The sequence below is a fragment of the Sinocyclocheilus grahami genome, unplaced genomic scaffold (assembly GCF_001515645.1).
Source record: "Sinocyclocheilus grahami isolate Dianchi unplaced genomic scaffold, SAMN03320097.WGS_v1.1 scaffold487.1, whole genome shotgun sequence".
NCBI classification, from domain to species: domain Eukaryota; kingdom Metazoa; phylum Chordata; class Actinopteri; order Cypriniformes; family Cyprinidae; genus Sinocyclocheilus; species Sinocyclocheilus grahami.
This window is the reverse complement of record NW_015505666.1, coordinates 184708-203723: the sequence shown is the minus strand read 5'-3', so window position 1 is coordinate 203723 and position 19016 is coordinate 184708. Positions and strand designations below refer to the sequence as shown.

The 19016-nt window shown below is 35.5% G+C and overlaps 1 protein-coding gene across 1 annotated transcript in view; it reads right to left on the bottom strand.

Annotated features, from left to right (window-relative positions):
* Nucleotides 1-9835: 9835 nt before the first annotated feature.
* slc6a15 (solute carrier family 6 member 15) overlaps nt 9836-19016 on the bottom strand; it is a 25771-nt gene continuing 16590 nt past the window's right edge. Inside the window, exons 9-12 of the mRNA XM_016236309.1 lie at nt 17522-17714; nt 12370-12529; nt 11427-11589; nt 9836-11058 (exon numbers count right to left, since the gene is read on the bottom strand). Of these exons, the coding sequence (XP_016091795.1) occupies nt 10669-11058; nt 11427-11589; nt 12370-12529; nt 17522-17714 (906 nt within the window). The 3' untranslated portion in view covers nt 9836-10668. The remainder of the gene's footprint in view (nt 11059-11426; nt 11590-12369; nt 12530-17521; nt 17715-19016) is intronic.

The window sequence follows — 19016 nt, the reverse complement described above, 5'->3', positions numbered from 1 at the left end:
TCACCCCCCTCATTTATTTCAGCACCCAAATGCACATGATAGTTATACAGTACACAGTAAAACACTTAAACAGGCTGACAGAATCATTCAGACTTCATTACAGGTCAAAGTACACATGTGACAGTCCATTAGAGTGTTATTTTCAATGTGAACCGCCCAGAAACACCCACTTACCTACAGCTGACATGTAAACAGATTTTATGCATAATGAACCATTAACAAAGGCAGCTAGGAAAAACAAAAAAAACAGTTACTCTGAATACTTCTAAGGAGTCGTGCATATCATTTGGATCAATAAATGTTTATAAAACGTATCCTGTGATGAATTCAAATGTGGAGATTTATTATTTATTTAAAGTAATTAAATGTCAATAACATTGAGATTTGATAGGCCAAAAAATTTTAATTATATACATTTAATAAGTTTATGCGTTGTTTTTTAGACAAATAAGTAAGTTTGAAAATCAGCTAACATGAAATTCATAACGTTGGAATGTAAAAACAACCAAAGTTAACAAAATTCACGTGATATGAGTCCCTGGATATTATTCTGAATGCTTATTTGTAAAATAAGCATTATTGCTCATAAAGTAGGTGTCTATAAATCATAGCTTGTGGGAAATAAAATAGTTTAACCCACCAGCAAGGACTCAGCTACTAAATGCTTATGTAAACATTTAGCTATAGATTTAACAACAGTGTGTCTAATGTAATATTATTTAGTTGTGATAAATAATGTTATTCCAGTGGTAGAAAATAACTGGAAAGAGTGCTATAGTTACTTCAGGACACCCATGTTGGGGACGTGAAAAGTGATAAGGAGGCATTTGGTTTTATATTTCAGCATTCAGTTATGCTGAGCAAGATAAAGAACACAAACTCTTGCAAATTCACATTCTCAGATTGCTGTGAGAATATAATCGAGGTCACACTGGCATCTAGTGGTAAAATGGCGAAGTCACATGTAATTTATAGTTTATAGTTTCAAATAAGAATGAATGAATGAATGAATGAATGAATGAGATGTAGGAATTGTGATGTCCTTAGTAAGTAATCGTAAGGGAAACACTGAAAAATCACACAAGTATTTCTCGGTTTAGCGACTGTATTATTCTCCTCAGGGAGTAGGGGAAAGTGGGGACGAAAGTACCCTTTTTCAGAAAAACAATAATTTTGTAGACAGATATATATTTTTGATGTGGCCAATAACTCACAAGTGTGGTCTATCAATACCAGGTGGTATTTTGTACAAATGTAGAAAGACTGAAGTATCATTTCACTTGAACATAAGTTGCACATTGTTACTTTCGACCCCGTCGGTTGCGACGAAAGTAACACAACAATACAAGCTAGATATTTTTGTGTTACTCTTGTTTTTATTAAATATACCTGACTATGACCTTGTTAATACCCACATGAAAAAATACTATAGTAATTAATTTATAGTAAATACTATAGTGTTTTTGAACCATAGCATATAGTAAAAGTACTTGAATTAATTTGTTGAGGTAATTCTATAGTTGCTATGGAAATATAACAACTACAGTAATATAAACTAATTATTTTACCCAATACTGTACTAAGTTTTCTACAACTAGGGTATATTATACTACAATACCTACACTACAGTTTACTGCAGTAAAAACTAAATTAGCCTATACTACAGTATTTATTACAGTTTATCAGTTCACTCTAGTTAATACTACAGTATGCTGTAGCATTCATTAACAAAGTGTTGTAAATACTATAATATATACAGTATAATACACGTTACAAGGTTCAAAAACACTATAGTATTTACTATAAATTACTATAGTATTTTTTCACGTGGGTTATAACTTCAAAAATATTTTGTCCTTTATTTTGTGCCTTTATCCTTTAAATTCTCAACATAATGTAAGAAGTCATATTTATGTTTCCATCCAGTTGTTTTTATGCATTCATAAAGTAGGTGTCTATAAATCATAGCTTGTGGGAAATAAAATAGTTTAACCCACCAGCAAGGACTCAGCTACTAAATGCTTATGTAAACATTTAGCTATAGATTTAACAACAGTGTGTCTAATGTAATATTATTTAGTTGTGATAAATAATGTTATTCCAGTGGTAGAAAATAACTGGAAAGAGTGCTATAGTTACTTCAGGACACCCATGTTGGGGACGTGAAAAGTGATAAGGAGGCATTTGGTTTTATATTTCAGCATTCAGTTATGCTGAGCAAGATAAAGAACACAAACTCTTGCAAATTCACATTCTCAGATTGCTGTGAGAATATAATCGAGGTCACACTGGCATCTAGTGGTAAAACGGCGAAGTCACATGTAATTTATAGTTTATAGTTTCAAATAAGAATGAATGAATGAATGAATGAGATGTAGGAATTGTGATGTCCTTAGTAAGTAATCGTAAGGGAAACACTGAAAAATCACACAAGTATTTCTCGGTTTAGCGACTGTATTATTCTCCTCAGGGAGTAGGGGAAAGTGGGGACGAAAGTACCCTTTTTCAGAAAAACAATAATTTTGTAGACAGATATATATTTTTGATGTGGCCAATAACTCACAAGTGTGGTCTATCAATACCAGGTGGTATTTTGTACAAATGTAGAAAGACTGAAGTATCATTTCACTTGAACATAAGTTGCACATTGTTACTTTCGACCCCGTCGGTTGCGACGAAAGTAACACAACAATACAAGCTAGATATTTTTGTGTTACTCTTGTTTTTATTAAATATACCTGACTATGACCTTGTTAATACCCACATGAAAAAATACTATAGTAATTAATTTATAGTAAATACTATAGTGTTTTTGAACCATAGCATATAGTAAAAGTACTTGAATTAATTTGTTGAGGTAATTCTATAGTTGCTATGGAAATATAACAACTACAGTAATATAAACTAATTATTTTACCCAATACTGTACTAAGTTTTCTACAACTAGGGTATATTATACTACAATACCTACACTACAGTTTACTGCAGTAAAAACTAAATTAGCCTATACTACAGTATTTATTACAGTTTATCAGTTCACTCTAGTTAATACTACAGTATGCTGTAGCATTCATTAACAAAGTGTTGTAAATACTATAATATATACAGTATAATACACGTTACAAGGTTCAAAAACACTATAGTATTTACTATAAATTACTATAGTATTTTTTCACGTGGGTTATAACTTCAAAAATATTTTGTCCTTTATTTTGTGCCTTTATCCTTTAAATTCTCAACATAATGTAAGAAGTCATATTTATGTTTCCATCCAGTTGTTTTTATGCATAAATTCAAAATGTGCATAAAACATCTGAAAACAGTGCAAATGCATAGGTGGAGGTGGAAAAGCTAAGGTATGGCTAAAACCTAAACATGACTAAGGTAAATGCGACGTAGCAGCTGCCCTGAGACTGATGTTCCTGACAGATAGGCCTATGTCCAGAAACGCACTCTCATGAACATCTGGCTGTGAATCAGACCTCTTTCTGTCTTTCTGACCCTCACTCTTGACATATTAATTTGGTATAATACGACATAAACATGTTTTAATAAATGATGCAAGACACAGAAAGTCACCACATTAGCATGCAGCGGGACAATAGAAACACTTGTTGTCACTGACATTTACTGAAAAACTCTGAAAAGGCCAACTTCAGGATGTGCTACAGCACTACATAACCTGTAGAATTGATCATTACTGAGACACATGAAACGAGAAACACAACACAACCAGTGTTGCCAACTAATTTTCAGGGGAAAATTTGATTTGTTGCTAAAAGTTGTTGAATGACGCGATGTCATTGCGTGGTGACGTCATTCCGTAATCACGACGCAAAATTGTGTCACTACATCAGATCTCAGCAAAAATATAAACAAATTTATATATGTTAATTTAGATGTGTTTGTAAAATAATATAAATGCATAATATAATATTAAAATATAAATAACTAATTTTAAATACAACATTGAATTATTAAACACTTTCACATTTTTTAACAATTACAATTTAAGTTTATTTTTATTAGTTAGTAAACTAATAAAACGACTCATTCTGAACAATTATAGTTTTAAGCAGTGTATTAGTAGTTCGTATGCTACAATCTAAGAAAAGTCTGTAAAAATAGGGCAAAATCTATTAACATGAAGGAATTTTCCGTAATTATTATTCACACGTTTTTTTTTTACCTACATTTTAAATTACGCATTGTATTTTGTGATTTCGGGTTACAGGGTTACAATGGATAACGGATAATGTCCTGGAAAATTACTACCTTTTTCATTTTTCTAGATATTTTTCTTACCGTGCACTAACTGATCAACAAACTCAAGTACAAGCTCCATATTATGGAGGACGAAACCTGCAAAAACAATAAATAAATAAATACACAAATAAATAAATAAATGTGTGTATAAATACACAAATTCTTGTTTAAATACATATATAAGTAATTAAACATGTGATTAAAGTGGGCAAATAAATAAAATAAACTGGTGGGCAAATGGAAAATGTTTAAGGAAATGCTAAACATTATTTCTGAATGTAGTTCCGCCTTTATTTTTCCTCTGCACAACATGCTAATGAGAGGGTGTCAACCATGGACTTGGTCGGGTCTTGTGATAGCTGGGGGCGCGGTGTAAATACAGTATAGCCTAGTAAAGTCACTTTTGCCGTTCAACAGAGCAAGATATGGCGTATTGTCCGTACAGTATCTGGGACTTTACAAACGACCCAACGGAATGGCCAGAGGTGTCATTTCCTGGCACTCGATATTCGCAAATCTAGGGACCGTCTCTAAAGTTACATACGACATTGGTATACACTTTTCTAACTTAAATAGCATTTGAGGAAAATGACTTACAGTAACACAACTAACTGTAACATGTTCATGTAGGTCTCAGTTATAATGCACACCTTTTATATTTTTGATATTTATTAAAATAAACTGTCAAATCATATGTAAATATTGCTATTTTTTTCTTTACGAATATGGGCTCAAGCACAAAATATATCATAATTTAAAGCTCAATAGCATTTGAGGAGAATGACTCACAGTCATAAAACCAACTGTAAAGTGTTCATGTAGGTGTCAACTATAATGCACACCTTTTAGATTTTTGATATTTATTAAAATAAACGGTAAATTCATATCTACACTGTAAAAAAAACTTCCTGTAGAAATTACAGTAACTAACTGGCAGCAGTTCGCTCGTAACTTACTGTAATTTTATTTTGTAGCAAAAATACTGTATTTTATTTTGCCGTGTCATTTAACTAGCTGTAAATGTATTTAGAGTGTAATATTGTTTAACTGTAAAATATTTTATTATTGTATTCATTTTTTGGTCCTTTCTTGAGTAATGCATTTTAAAACAATAGAAAATATACTGTTATACTGTAAAGTTGACTGTAATTGGTTTGCTTCACTTTCAGTTACTGTAAAACTATATGCACAAATTGTAAAATTGGCAGTTCCATTAAATAACAATGGGAAAAAAACAACAATGACAACTGTGTAACTTCATATTTTTAATATTCCCAATGCCCTCCCCCAACCCAAACCTGAAACTTTACATTAAAGAACTGTAATATATTAGACGATTTGCAGAATTTAAAACTATTTAAATAGGCAGCACTTCCAGTCAACCTTTTGAGCCCTCTTGAACTGGCTGTTATTTTCAGGATGTCATGCCAATAAAGCAATATGAATTGAACTGAGTTGAAATGAATAATTGATTACTAAGCAATTAGATTAGTCTGTTATACTGTAAAGTTTACTGTAATTGGTTTGCTTCACTTTTCAGTTACTGTAAAACCATATGCACAAATTGTAAAATCAGCAGCACTTCCAGTCAACTTTTTGAGCCCTCTTAAACTGGCTGTCTGTCATTGGAAAGCACATGAAACCACCTTATAGATAATAATCTAATCTAATTGCTTAGTAATCAATTATTCATTTCAGCTCAGTTCAATTCATATTGCTTTATTGGCATGACATCCTGAAAATAACAGTAGAATACTGGCAGCTGTGGTTGCTGCCAGTAATGAACTGTCAATTTACAGTTCTCTACAGTTGATTTTCATCTCTCTCTTTTTTTTGTTTTTTTTACAGCGAACTGTTGTCAGTTAGTTACTGTAATTTCTACAGGAAGTTTTTTACAGTGTAGATATGAATTTATAGTTTATTTGAATAAATATCAAAAATCTAAAATGTGTGCATTATCACTGAGACCTACATGACCACTTCACAGTTGGTTGTGTTACTGTAAGTAATTTTCCTCAAATGCTATTGAAGTTAGAAAAGTGTATGCCAATGTCGTATGTAACTTTAGAGACGGTCCCTAGATTTGCGAATATGGAGTGCCAGGAATGACACCTCTGGTCATTCCGTTGGGTCGTTTGTAAAATCACAGATACTGTACGGCTCAATTTTTCTATGCATCTTGCTCTGTTGAACGACAAAAGTGACTTTACTAGGCTATACTGTATTTACACCATGCATCTCCTGTCAGCGGGAAAGCCACGCCCCCAGCTATCACAAGACCCGACCAAGTCCATGGTTGACACCCTCTCATTAGCATGTTGTGCAGAGGAAAAATAAATGCGGAACTACATTCAGAAATAAATGAGTGATCAAATGAAAATAAATAGGATGAGTTTAGCATTTCCTTAAACATTTTCCATTTGCCCACCAATTTATTTTATTTATTTGCCCACTTTAATCACATGTTGAATTATTTCTCTATGTATTTAAACAAGAATTTGTCTATTTATACACACATTTATTTATTTATTTGCATATTTATTTATTTGTGTATTTATTTATTTATTGTTTTTGCAGGTTTGGACCTCCATACAAGCTCCATATCTAACAAGGTGTATCATAAATGAACAATTATTAAATTATTATTATTATTATTAAATTAAACAATTGCTAATAGCAGCCAACTTAATTCATGTGAATTGTGTACTGCTAGGCATCTTTGGTTTCCTCTTTTTGTGTAATCTAGATGGAAAATGTGTGCCTTTTTATCGTTTGAGTCACTTATCAAAAGTTGCTAAATGTTGCCAAATAAATATTAAAAAAAAAGCTAAATTTGTTGCTAGGTGCTTTTGGAAGAAAACGTTGCTAGGGTAGTCTGAAAACTTGCTAAATCTAGCAACAAAATTGCTAAATTGGCAACACTGAACACAACTGTTGAGCCCATTTTCAAATTATGCCAAATTATTTCCCCCGATTGCCTAATCCTAACCCCTCCCCCACACCGCAGGGCGGGAAACGATGATGAAATCACGTGATATTTCTCAGCCCAGCGCGTGCTGCTGAATATGCTGTCCTAGCTTGGAAAGCATGTAGTCAGGACTCTGAGAAAATCGCTTTGTTACTTTCGTCCCCGCTCTCCCCTACATTTGTTAATAGTTAGACGTATTTTTTCAATAGATATATAAACTGTATAAGTATATAAAAGATCTAAGTTTATGTCTGTGTGGATTTTATTTCAATATTTATTCGTGATACAAATTTAATACGGAAACAAATAAATCACTTTTAAATGAGCAAATTAATAGACATTCACATACTTTTTTATTTAATTCATGTTATAAAATGTAGTTAAATAAAACAATAAATCATCTTTAAATGGGAAAATAAACTTCAAAATTGACTGTTTAATTCATGTTTTTAAATGTAGTTAAACAAAACAATCAAATGGCAATATAATCATTTAAGGTGTACATTTTAAATGTAATTTAGAAACGAAATAAATATTAAATTACATTAAATAAACAAGGTCTATTAATTTGTCCATCTAAAAGGGATTCATTTATTTCCATTTTTGTTTGAATTACTAAACTGATAACTTATTCCTTAATTTTTATTTAAAATGTCTATCCAAGTCCTCAATCGCTTTAGCCTATGCAATGTGTATGTAAATGTATAACTACACTCTAAAAAATGCTGGGTTAATTACAACCCAGTGCTGGGTAAAATAGGGACACCTCCGATGCGTTAACAGGTCCTGACGGCTCGCCAACATGAGAATCGCCTGTCTGCTGCTAGCTGCTGCCTTTTTCTGGACGTCCGACGCGATTGTACGGTAAGGTCAAACTAACAAACACTAACAATAACAGCAACACAATAACCACGTGAACTTTCTTGTTCTTTCACGTGGGTTGTATATTGTAGTCTAGGCTGTTTTAATAAAATTGTATCCAGTAATTTAAACAAATAATAGCTGTCTTTTAAAGCTTAGTGCGTTTTCTACCGTTATATGTATCTTTTTTTTTAACGTATAAAAATGCTGTCTTGGTAGGCAGCTTAGCAGGTTTTGAGACACAGCCCTTGTGTGGACGATTATAAGCATCCAGAGGTTGTTGTAAGTCTCCCACTTGACAAAGAGACACGTTTGTGACTCAGCAGAAACTAAGAGCTGTTTATAGATTAGTATGAAGGGCCCTTTAAAATTCAACCTTTAGAAATCCAGTTTAGTGCACTTAAGCTGATAGATCTCACCTCAGCTGGCTCCAAAACACGTGGATAATGTGTATTTATATCAGTTACACAAGGTCATTAATCACTTGATTTTAGTCCTTATGGTGGAAGCCCTTTGTTTCTTTCTTGCTTTTGGTTTGAATGTTAGAAACTGACCTGATTTGTCTGTTTGGAAGTTGACACACGTACACCACCCTATCAAAGTCCAAAACAGCAGATCTTTTCATATACATGCAATGAGTGCGTAATTAATTAAGTGTATACACACTCGCACACAATTTCATTTTGAGGTATTAATATGAAGTAATCATGGTCTAGTGCCAATGAATAATCAAAAATACAAAAACAACTGAATTTTGATCATTTATTGGCATTAGACCATGATTAACTTGATGAAAATTCTTCAAAATGAATTCTTCATAAAACAAGATGACGAAAAGCCAAATGTTGCTCAACTTTCTTTGTGGCCTGTTTGCAGTGAACCGGTAGCATGTTTGTTCCTGTAATCTGAACAAGAACATGTCAGTGATTATCTCACCCTTTCAGACTAGTTAGGTGCATTTAACTCTTGCAGTTAAGGAGTCTTGCCTCAGTGACAATGTCTAAGTGCTTTACTTGGTGTGAAGAATTGGTTATTTCTGTATGTTTAGTCAAATTTATATGTAACGTACTATGTATACTTTTTACCTAACACTCTTTAGAAATTATTTTTATCACTGAAGCATTGTGACCTAAATAGATATCTATTAATGTGAAATTCAAATAAAATAAAATATTATATAATTTCATTAAATTGAATACAAATCTTTCTGAATAAAAAAAAAAAAAAAAAATTTTCATCTTACTGACCTTAAAATAAACACTTATTTATTTATTACAAGACTGGTCAACAAAATATGCATTCTTGGTGTGTTATTAATGGCAACTTATTTACTGAAATAATGTTCTCTAAGTACACATGTTTTCTCTGTAGTATATGGTGGACTGTAAGAAAGTGCCCACACTCCCCACCATCTCATTCGTCCTGGGTGGAAAGACTTACTCACTGACTGGAGAACAGTACATACTCAAGGTCAGTCCTAGTATGTGCTATTGCTTTGATGCAGCACTTTGCATCAGTGGAGCTGTGAAATCGAGGTGTTGTTTGTGAAAAAGTTATTTTAGTTTTAGAATTTTTAAAATCAGCCAGTTATAACAAAATTCAAATAATTGACATTAGCCAGAATTTTAATAGCTGTGCTTATATTGGTGCATATTTTTCCATGTAGTCTTTTTAAATTCTCATTTAATTTCAGGTCACGTTATTGTGGAGCGCAACAAAGTAGTAAAGCCAAACAGCGTGTCTGAATCATTTGATCTTTTAATCTCAATATTGAGAAAGGAAATACTGCATCATTGAGCAAATTCATGAAAAAATATTTACAGGAAGAGGGAGGAGTCTCAAGACTCTTTACAATGATAGCACATCAGCAAACGTACAATCAAACAAAAAAGTCAGCGTACTGGATTTTTAAGCACTTCTTACCAAAAACATGATCTGTATTCCAAACTATATTTGAATAAATTTATTCGTAATATATTTACAGAATACCTTAAATGTACAACATTCATGCCTTGTATTCTATTAACATTTTTAGAATGAATTAGGCACGCATTTTCGAAGTTAAGGTTGTATTAAACCGATGTACATTGATTAAACTACATCCAAAAGAAAAGTATTGCATGTTTTCCACATTTTACGCATACATTTACATTCTAGACTTTTTCCAAAGCTGCTAAACTGCTTCTAATCTCAATTTTTGTGGACAGTAACTGCCCTGACTTGCAACATAACCTGTTTGTACAAATAGCCATTCTACAGTAGAGCATAAACCAGAGGTCTATGAGGGGGGTAAGTGCGTGCAACAGTTGGGGGAATGGGTTGGGATGGGGATGGGGGTGGGGGGCGTTAGCGTTAGCTACACATATACTACAATTAGAAATGTTGAAACTTTTGTACTGGACCAGTGTGAAATGAAGATGGCTGTTAGAAGAGGTCTATAGGAGAATGCTGTCGGTTTCCATTCCCACTCAATGAATCATGATTGACAAGGTCTGGAACTCGATGAAGAGGTTCTTACAGGGCAAATGAAATGATACTGGTCCTCACAGTTACAGATGAGGCTAAACAGGTCCTCACAAATCAGATTCGGGCATGTCCGGAATGTCTGTAATATTCGGCATTACGTATCCAGTGCTGCAGCTACCGTTGAGCATGACGTCTGCGCCTGAAGCAGGTCCGCTCTGCTTCCGGTAATTGGCTGGCATGGGTGACGGGGCTTCGCTCGGCGTCTTCACATTGAGAAGACTTGCATTGTCTTCGTCCTCTTCTCTGTTCCTGCAAGCAGTGTCTTTTATAATGCGGCCTTTTTTGTAGGAGACAGTAGACAGGCCTCCTGCGTTCTCGTCGATGATGTTCAGACAGCGCAGAATAAAAACCACAGGCACAGGGAGGATGGCAATGACCACCAGTGAGATGCAGACAGCCAGGCCCCAGGGCGGATAGCTGAGAGACTGTTCTTGAGCCTGAGAACAGACACTGCAATTGGATTATTCTGGCAAAGGAATAATTCCATTTTAATCCTGTGGTAAACCTGTGGATTGAAAGCCTTAGAATTGACCCGGGCTTAAAGGACTAATTCACCCAAAATGTATTAATAATGAATTAATAAGTGACTTTTAAATGGTAAATAGTTTAATGTTTACAAGAAAAAAGAACACCTATAGCTGAAATAATCTACAAAAAAAAGTCTGTATGTTCCTCTCTGAGCAAAACCTGAAAATAATGGCCATATTTTGAGCTACAAACATGTTTCAGATACTGTATCTAAAGTATTAAGCTTTTAAATTGCATATTGGCCTCTTTTCTCAGAGCTTCATTCGAGATTACCCACCAGTTGCTGGTTCCATGCACTGTAGCTAGGTGGCGACAGTCCCATCTGAATGATGCTTGTGGCCAGAAGACCCAGCAGCAGCACTGGTGTGATAAACTTCCACATATAGTAATAATAGCAGTATGGAGTGAAACCAAGCATGTCCTTTAGATCCTCAAAGAACCTGAATGAACCCACAGGAGACAGAGATGCATCAAAGCCACAATCACTGCAAATTAGATTAGAGTTGCTGCTTAATTCAGAACTAAGTTTGTTTCAAGATTTGTTAATTGTATTAAGCTTTTGTAAATAATAATTGTGATTGCTATTTGAATTTATTGTGATTTATATCTCAGTTTATTTTCTATGTAATATAAATAAATGATATAATTTTTAATTGTCTTGTAAAAGCAATCTATTAACTTTTTGTCATTACTTATTTTTAAGATTAATTATATATATATATATATATATATGTGTGTGTGTGTGTGTGTGTGTGTAGAGTTGTGAGAAATACTTCTCATATCAATATGAAGTTCATTATTCAAGATCTCAAATGGCTTACATCAATGACTGTTTTTTAACTTTAGTTTTACTTATCTTAAATAGTTAAGTTTTAATAATATATTTAAAAGTTAATCAGTTTTAAGTTTACAAAAAAAAAAAAAAATCTACAAAATGTCTGAATGGAATGTATTCCTCTCTAAACAAACGTTGGCTTTTTCTCTGAGTTTCAATCAAGATGTCAATTAATTGTGTTGTAAAGTAGTCCATAGTGTTTTTGTAATTCCTGTTTTTAAAGATAATTTAATTAGGATTTCAATTTTCTTTGGTTGGTATATGATCATAAATTGAATTCAATTAGGCTTGAAAACAAATAATCTTCATAGCAATATGACGCTCATGTCACGAGAGGGCGCTGTAAGCTCTCTAACAGAAGAAGCGTGCGTACTGCGTAACATACTTGTCGGTGCCGTAGACCCAGGCCACAGCAATGTTCTCCAGAAGAACAACGATGAGGAGAGGCAGAGTAGCAGAATAGTCATCAAACATGGCTACAAAGTAGTTCCCAGATCGTTGGACAAATATTAAACCAATACAGAAGGCAAGTACACAGCAACCAACTGTAAAGAAAGCAGGGAGAAATAATGTTTGTGATCCAGAGGATTAAACCAAGAGTCGAACTTTTGAATGGTAGTGCAAACAGTCTTTTATATTGGAATTTTTCTTTGAGAATGTTCTTGTCTTGACTTACACATAATATTAGTATTTGATTATTGTTATTATTTATTCATTTTTTTAATAGACTCCGGTCATTGAAAGTACCTTTCCACCACTGACTATAGCAGGGGTGGTGAATGCCGGTCCTGGAGAGCCGCATTGCAGAGTACAGCTCCAACCCTATTTAAAACTCACCTGCCTGTAGCTTTCTAGTAACCTTTCAGACCTTGATTAACTTGTTCAGGTGTGTTTGATTAGGGTTGAAGCAAAACTCTGCACGGCTGCGCCACCCCTGGACTATAGCATGGCCTGAGGAATAGTTTGGCTAAACTTAAAGGAACACTCCACTATTTTTGGAAATAGGCTCATTTTCCAACTCCCCTAGAGTTAAACATTTTAGTTTTACCGTTTTCGAACCCATTCAGCCGATCTCCGGGTCTGGCGGTAGCACTTTTAGCTGTAGCTTAGCATAGATCATTGAATCTGATTAGACCGTTAGCATCTCGCTCAAAAATGATCAAAGAGTTTTGATGTTTTTCCTATTTAAAACTTGACTTTTCGGCGCAGTGATATTACGCAGCGCCTGAAAATAGTCCCCAGCACGCTCCCTGTGCAAGCAGGTGGTCACGTTGATTATGCTGATGGAAGTTAACCTATTTTCAGGCGCTGCGTAATCATTGCGCCTGCTGCACCCATGGTACGGCAGCAAAGTTCCTTGACTATTACGCCGGAATGAGAGTATAGTTCCTAGTCATATCGGCCTAGAAAATCGCAACTTTTCATTTTTCGTTGGTCTTAGTACACGATGTAACTACAGAAGAGTCAAGTTTTAAATAGGAAAAATATAGAAACTCTTTGGTCATTTTTGAGTGAGATACTAATGGTTTAATCAGATTCAATTATAGATTCTATGCTAAACTACAGCTAAAAGTGCTACCCCCAGAACTGTTTAACTCTAGGGGAGTTGGAAAATGAGCCTATTTCCAAAAATAGTGGAGTGTTCCTTTAAAAATTCATGCAAATCTACTATAGGCTTCAGAGATAGATCAAATAAATAGGGTGACCATACGTGCCATTTTCCCAGGACGCGTCCTGGCCAGGATTTCTATATTGCCTAAAATATCTAGGTTTTGGCTTTGTTTGCGTGTGCGGACCGATCGGTGTATGACACCAAAGTACCATTTGATGTCAAACACTGATCGGTCTGAGCCGTGCTGCTTTTAAGTCGAACACACTATGTATGCGTAATTGCATCGCTTTGACCGTAGATCCCACCTTCTCACATGCCATGATTGATCCATTATGTACAATGCTTGCATGTTATTGGTCAAACTACTTTTTGATCATTACCTTCAGTAAGCATGAAAACAGGAAAACAGCCAAAACAAATCCTGGCCAGGACGCGTCCTGGGAAAATAGCACGTATGGTCACCCTAAAATAAAGATCTATTATATTCTGAAATGTAAGCAAACAAACAAACTAAAGGATGCTGCCTTTTCTCCATATAGCAGATTTAAGAACTTTTGGCTTTGGCTGACCTGTGAGGTATTCTTTTCGTACTTTGAAGGTATCCACAATGGGGGTGAGGATGCCCTGGATAGTGCCAAACATGCTGCCCAGCCCCAGATTGACCAACATTAGGAAGAACATAACAGACCAAAAGGGCGAGGCTGGGAAATGGGTCATGGCTTCAGTGAAGGCGATGAAGGCCAAGCCTGTTCCCTGCACTGCCTGTGAGAAAAAAGATAAAGGTAGGATTTTAGCATGCATTCAAAAACATGTAAAAGCACATATGAGTACAAAGATAATGTCTGATTAGTAAAGACCTGGACAAGTACAAGGCTTGACTTGTTTTGCACCGGCAAACATCACATATTTATTCAGGAAAGTGACATTTACTTAATCATATAACTGAGGTCTTTAAAACTGTGATGTTTAAATGCCAAAATATGAACATTAGATTGCCGCTATAACAATGATGTACATACATCTGTTGATTCTATACTGTTAAAATGCTGTATTTTGCTTGATGCTGCTGCATTAATTATTCAGGTTTTAGTGTAAGGGTTTACCTCGAGACTAGCAGGAACTGAAAAAATAGATCTGAGTAAAAGAAAACACATCAAAGCAGCAGGAGTAAAGTGACTGTGTAAAGAAACAGACCCATATTCTAGAAGACTACAGCCTGTGACGGTTCTTGTAAGTGTGTATGTGGTTAATCTCTTTGGCTTTGTTTGCGTGTGCGGACCGATCGGTGTATGACACCAAAGTACCATTTGATGTCAAACACTGATCGGTCTGAGCCGTGCTGCTTTTAAGTCGAACACACTATGTATGCGTAATTGCATCGCTTTGACCGTAGATCCCACCTTCTCACATTGATCCATTATGTACAATGCTTGCATGTTATTGGTCAAACTACTTTTTGATCATTACCTTCAGTAAGCATGAAAACAGGAAAACAGCCAAAACAAATCCTGGCTAGGACGCGTCCTGGGAAAATAGCACGTATGGTCACCCTAAAATAAAGATCTATTATATTCTGAAATGTAAGCAAACAAACAAACTAAAGGATGCTGCCTTTTCTCCATATAGCAGATTTAAGAACTTTTGGCTTTGGCTGACCTGTGAGGTATTCTTTTCGTACTTTGAAGGTATCCACAATGGGGGTGAGGATGCCCTGGATAGTGCCAAACATGCTGCCCAGCCCCAGATTGACCAACATTAGGAAGAACATAACAGACCAAAAGGGCGAGGCTGGGAAATGGGTCATGGCTTCAGTGAAGGCGATGAAGGCCAAGCCTGTTCCCTGCACTGCCTGTGAGAAAAAAGATAAAGGTAGGATTTTAGCATGCATTCAAAAACATGTAAAAGCACATATGAGTACAAAGATAATGTCTGATTAGTAAAGACCTGGACAAGTACAAGGCTTGACTTGTTTTGCACCGGCAAACATCACATATTTATTCAGGAAAGTGACATTGTGACATTTATATAACTGAGGTCTTTAAAACTGTGATGTTTAAATGCCAAAATATGAACATTAGATTGCCGCTATAACAATATAACAATTACATCTGTTGATTCTATACTGTTAAAATGCTGTATTTTGCTTGATGCTGCTGCATTAATTATTCAGGTTTTAGTGTAAGGGTTTACCTCGAGACTAGCAGGAACTGAAAAAATAGATCTGAGTAAAAGAAAACACATCAAAGCAGCAGGAGTAAAGTGACTGTGTAAAGAAACAGACCCATATTCTAGAAGACTACAGCCTGTGACGGTTCTTGTAAGTGTGTATGTGGTTAATCTCATTATGGCATCGCCTCAGCCAACTCGTACCGCATTTATTTCCGTTTGTTTCATCATGCGGTGTCTCTTGATAACCCACACACCTCTTTCCATAACAGCACAGCAGAAAACCTCTGTGCCTCCTTCATTATTGGCCACTAAACTACTTCCTCTGCAGTTTACTTTATTGTGGTCAAAAAAAGCATTTTACATTTGTTTGTGTGTCAATTACAAATAAGGATGTCTGAGATTATGGAAAGAAGAACTCCTTTAAAAGCTTAAAATAAAAAAAAGATTTTTGAACTGTATTTTGAAAATGTTTCTGTTGTCTACTAATATATATATATACTGTATATATATATATACTGAACAAAATTATGAAAGCAACACTTTTGTTTGTGCCCCCATTTTTCATGAGCTGAGCTCAAAGATCTAAGACTTTTTCTATGTACACAAAAGGCCTAATTCTCTCAAATATTGTTCACAAATCTGTCTAAATCTGTGTTAGTGAGCACTTCTCCTTTGCCGAGATAATCCATCCACCTCACAGGTGTGGCATATCAAGATGCTGATTAGACAGCATAATTATTGCACAGGTGTGCTTTAGGCTTGCCACAATAAAAGGCCTCTCTAAAATGTGCAGTTTTATCACATAGCACAATGCCACAGATGTCGCAAGTTTTGAGGGAGCGTGCAATTGGCATGCTGACTGCAGGAGTGTCCACCAGAGCTGTTGCCCGTGAATTGAATGTTCATTTCTCTACCATAAGCCGTCTTCAAAGGCGTTTCAGAGAATTTGGCAGTACATCCAGCCGGCCTCACAACCGCAGACCACGTGTAACCACACCAGCCCAGGACCTCCACATCCAGCAAATATAGAAACTCTTTGGTCATTTTTGAGAGAGATGCTAACGGTCTAATCCGATTCAATGATCTATGCTAAGCTACAGCTAAAAGTGCTACCGCCAGACCCGGAGATTGGCTGAATGGATTCGAAAACGGTAAAACTCAACTGTTTAACTCTAGGGGAGTTGGAAAATGAGCCTATTTCCAAAAATAGTGGAGTGTTCCTTTAAAAATTCATGCAAATCTACTATAGGCTTCAGAGATAGATCAAATAAATAGGGTGACCATACGTGCCATTTTCCCAGGACGCGTCCTGGCCAGGATTTCTATATTGCCTAAAATATCTAGGTTTTGGCTTTGTTTGCGTGTGCGGACCGATCGGTGTATGACACCAAAGTACCATTTGATGTCAAACACTGATCGGTCTGAGCCGTGCTGCTTTTAAGTCGAACACACTATGTATGCGTAATTGCATCGCTTTGACCGTAGATCCCACCTTCTCACATGCCATGATTGATCCATTATGTACAATGCTTGCATGTTATTGGTCAAACTACTTTTTGATCATTACCTTCAGTAAGCATGAAAACAGGAAAACAGCCAAAACAAATCCTGGCCAGGACGCGTCCTGGGAAAATAGCACGTATGGTCACCCTAAAATAAAGATCTATTATATTCTGAAATGTAAGCAAACAAACAAACTAAAGGATGCTGCCTTTTCTCCATATAGCAGATTTAAGAACTTTTGGCTTTGGCTGACCTGTGAGGTATTCTTTTCGTACTTTGAAGGTATCCACAATGGGGGTGAGGATGCCCTGGATAGTGCCAAACATGCTGCCCAGCCCCAGATTGACCAACATTAGGAAGAACATAACAGACCAAAAGGGCGAGGCTGGGAAATGGGTCATGGCTTCAGTGAAGGCGATGAAGGCCAAGCCTGTGCCCTGCACAGCCTGTGAGAAGAAAGATAAAGGTAGGATTTTAGCATGCATTCAAAAACATGTAAAAGCACATATGAGTACAAAGATAATGTCTGATTAGTAAAGACCTGGACAAGTACAAGGCTTGACTTGTTTTGCACCGGCAAACATCACATATTTATTCAGGAAAGTGACATTTACTTAATCATATAACTGAGGTCTTTAAAACTGTGATGTTTAAATGCCAAAATATGAACATTAGATTGCCGCTATAACAATGATGTACATACATCTGTTGATTCTATACTGTTAAAATGCTGTATTTTGCTTGATGCTGCTGCATTAATTATTCAGGTTTTAGTGTAAGGGTTTACCTCGAAACTAGCAGGAACTGAAAAAATAGATCTGAGTAAAAGAAAACACATCAAAGCAGCAGGAGTAAAGTGACTGTGTAAAGAAACAGACCCATATTCTAGAAGACTACAGCCTGTGACGGTTCTTGTAAGTGTGTATGTGGTTAATCTCATTATGGCATCGCCTCAGCCAACTCGTACCGCATTTATTTCCGTTTGTTTCATCATGCGGTGTCTCTTGATAACCCACACACCTCTTTCCATAACAGCACAGCAGAAAACCTCTGTGCCTCCTTCATTATTGGCCACTAAACTACTTCCTCTGCAGTTTACTTTATTGTGGTCAAAAAAAGCATTTTACATTTGTTTGTGTGTCAATTACAAATAAGGATGTCTGAGATTATGGAAAGAAGAACTCCTTTAAAAGCTTAAAATAAAAAAAAGATTTTTGAACTGTATTTTGAAAATGTTTCTGTTGTCTACTAATATATATATATACTGTATATATATATATATATATATATATATATATACTGAACAAAATTATGAAAGCAACACTTTTGTTTGTGCCCCCATTTTTCATGAGCTGAGCTCAAAGATCTAAGACTTTTTCTATGTACACAAAAGGCCTAATTCTCTCAAATATTGTTCACAAATCTGTCTAAATCTGTGTTAGTGAGCACTTCTCCTTTGCCGAGATAATCCATCCACCTCACAGGTGTGGCATATCAAGATGCTGATTAGACAGCATAATTATTGCACAGGTGTGCTTTAGGCTTGCCACAATAAAAGGCCTCTCTAAAATGTGCAGTTTTATCACATAGCACAATGCCACAGATGTCGCAAGTTTTGAGGGAGCGTGCAATTGGCATGCTGACTGCAGGAGTGTCCACCAGAGCTGTTGCCCGTGAATTGAATGTTCATTTCTCTACCATAAGCCGTCTCCAAAGGCGTTTCAGAGAATTTGGCAGTACATTCAACC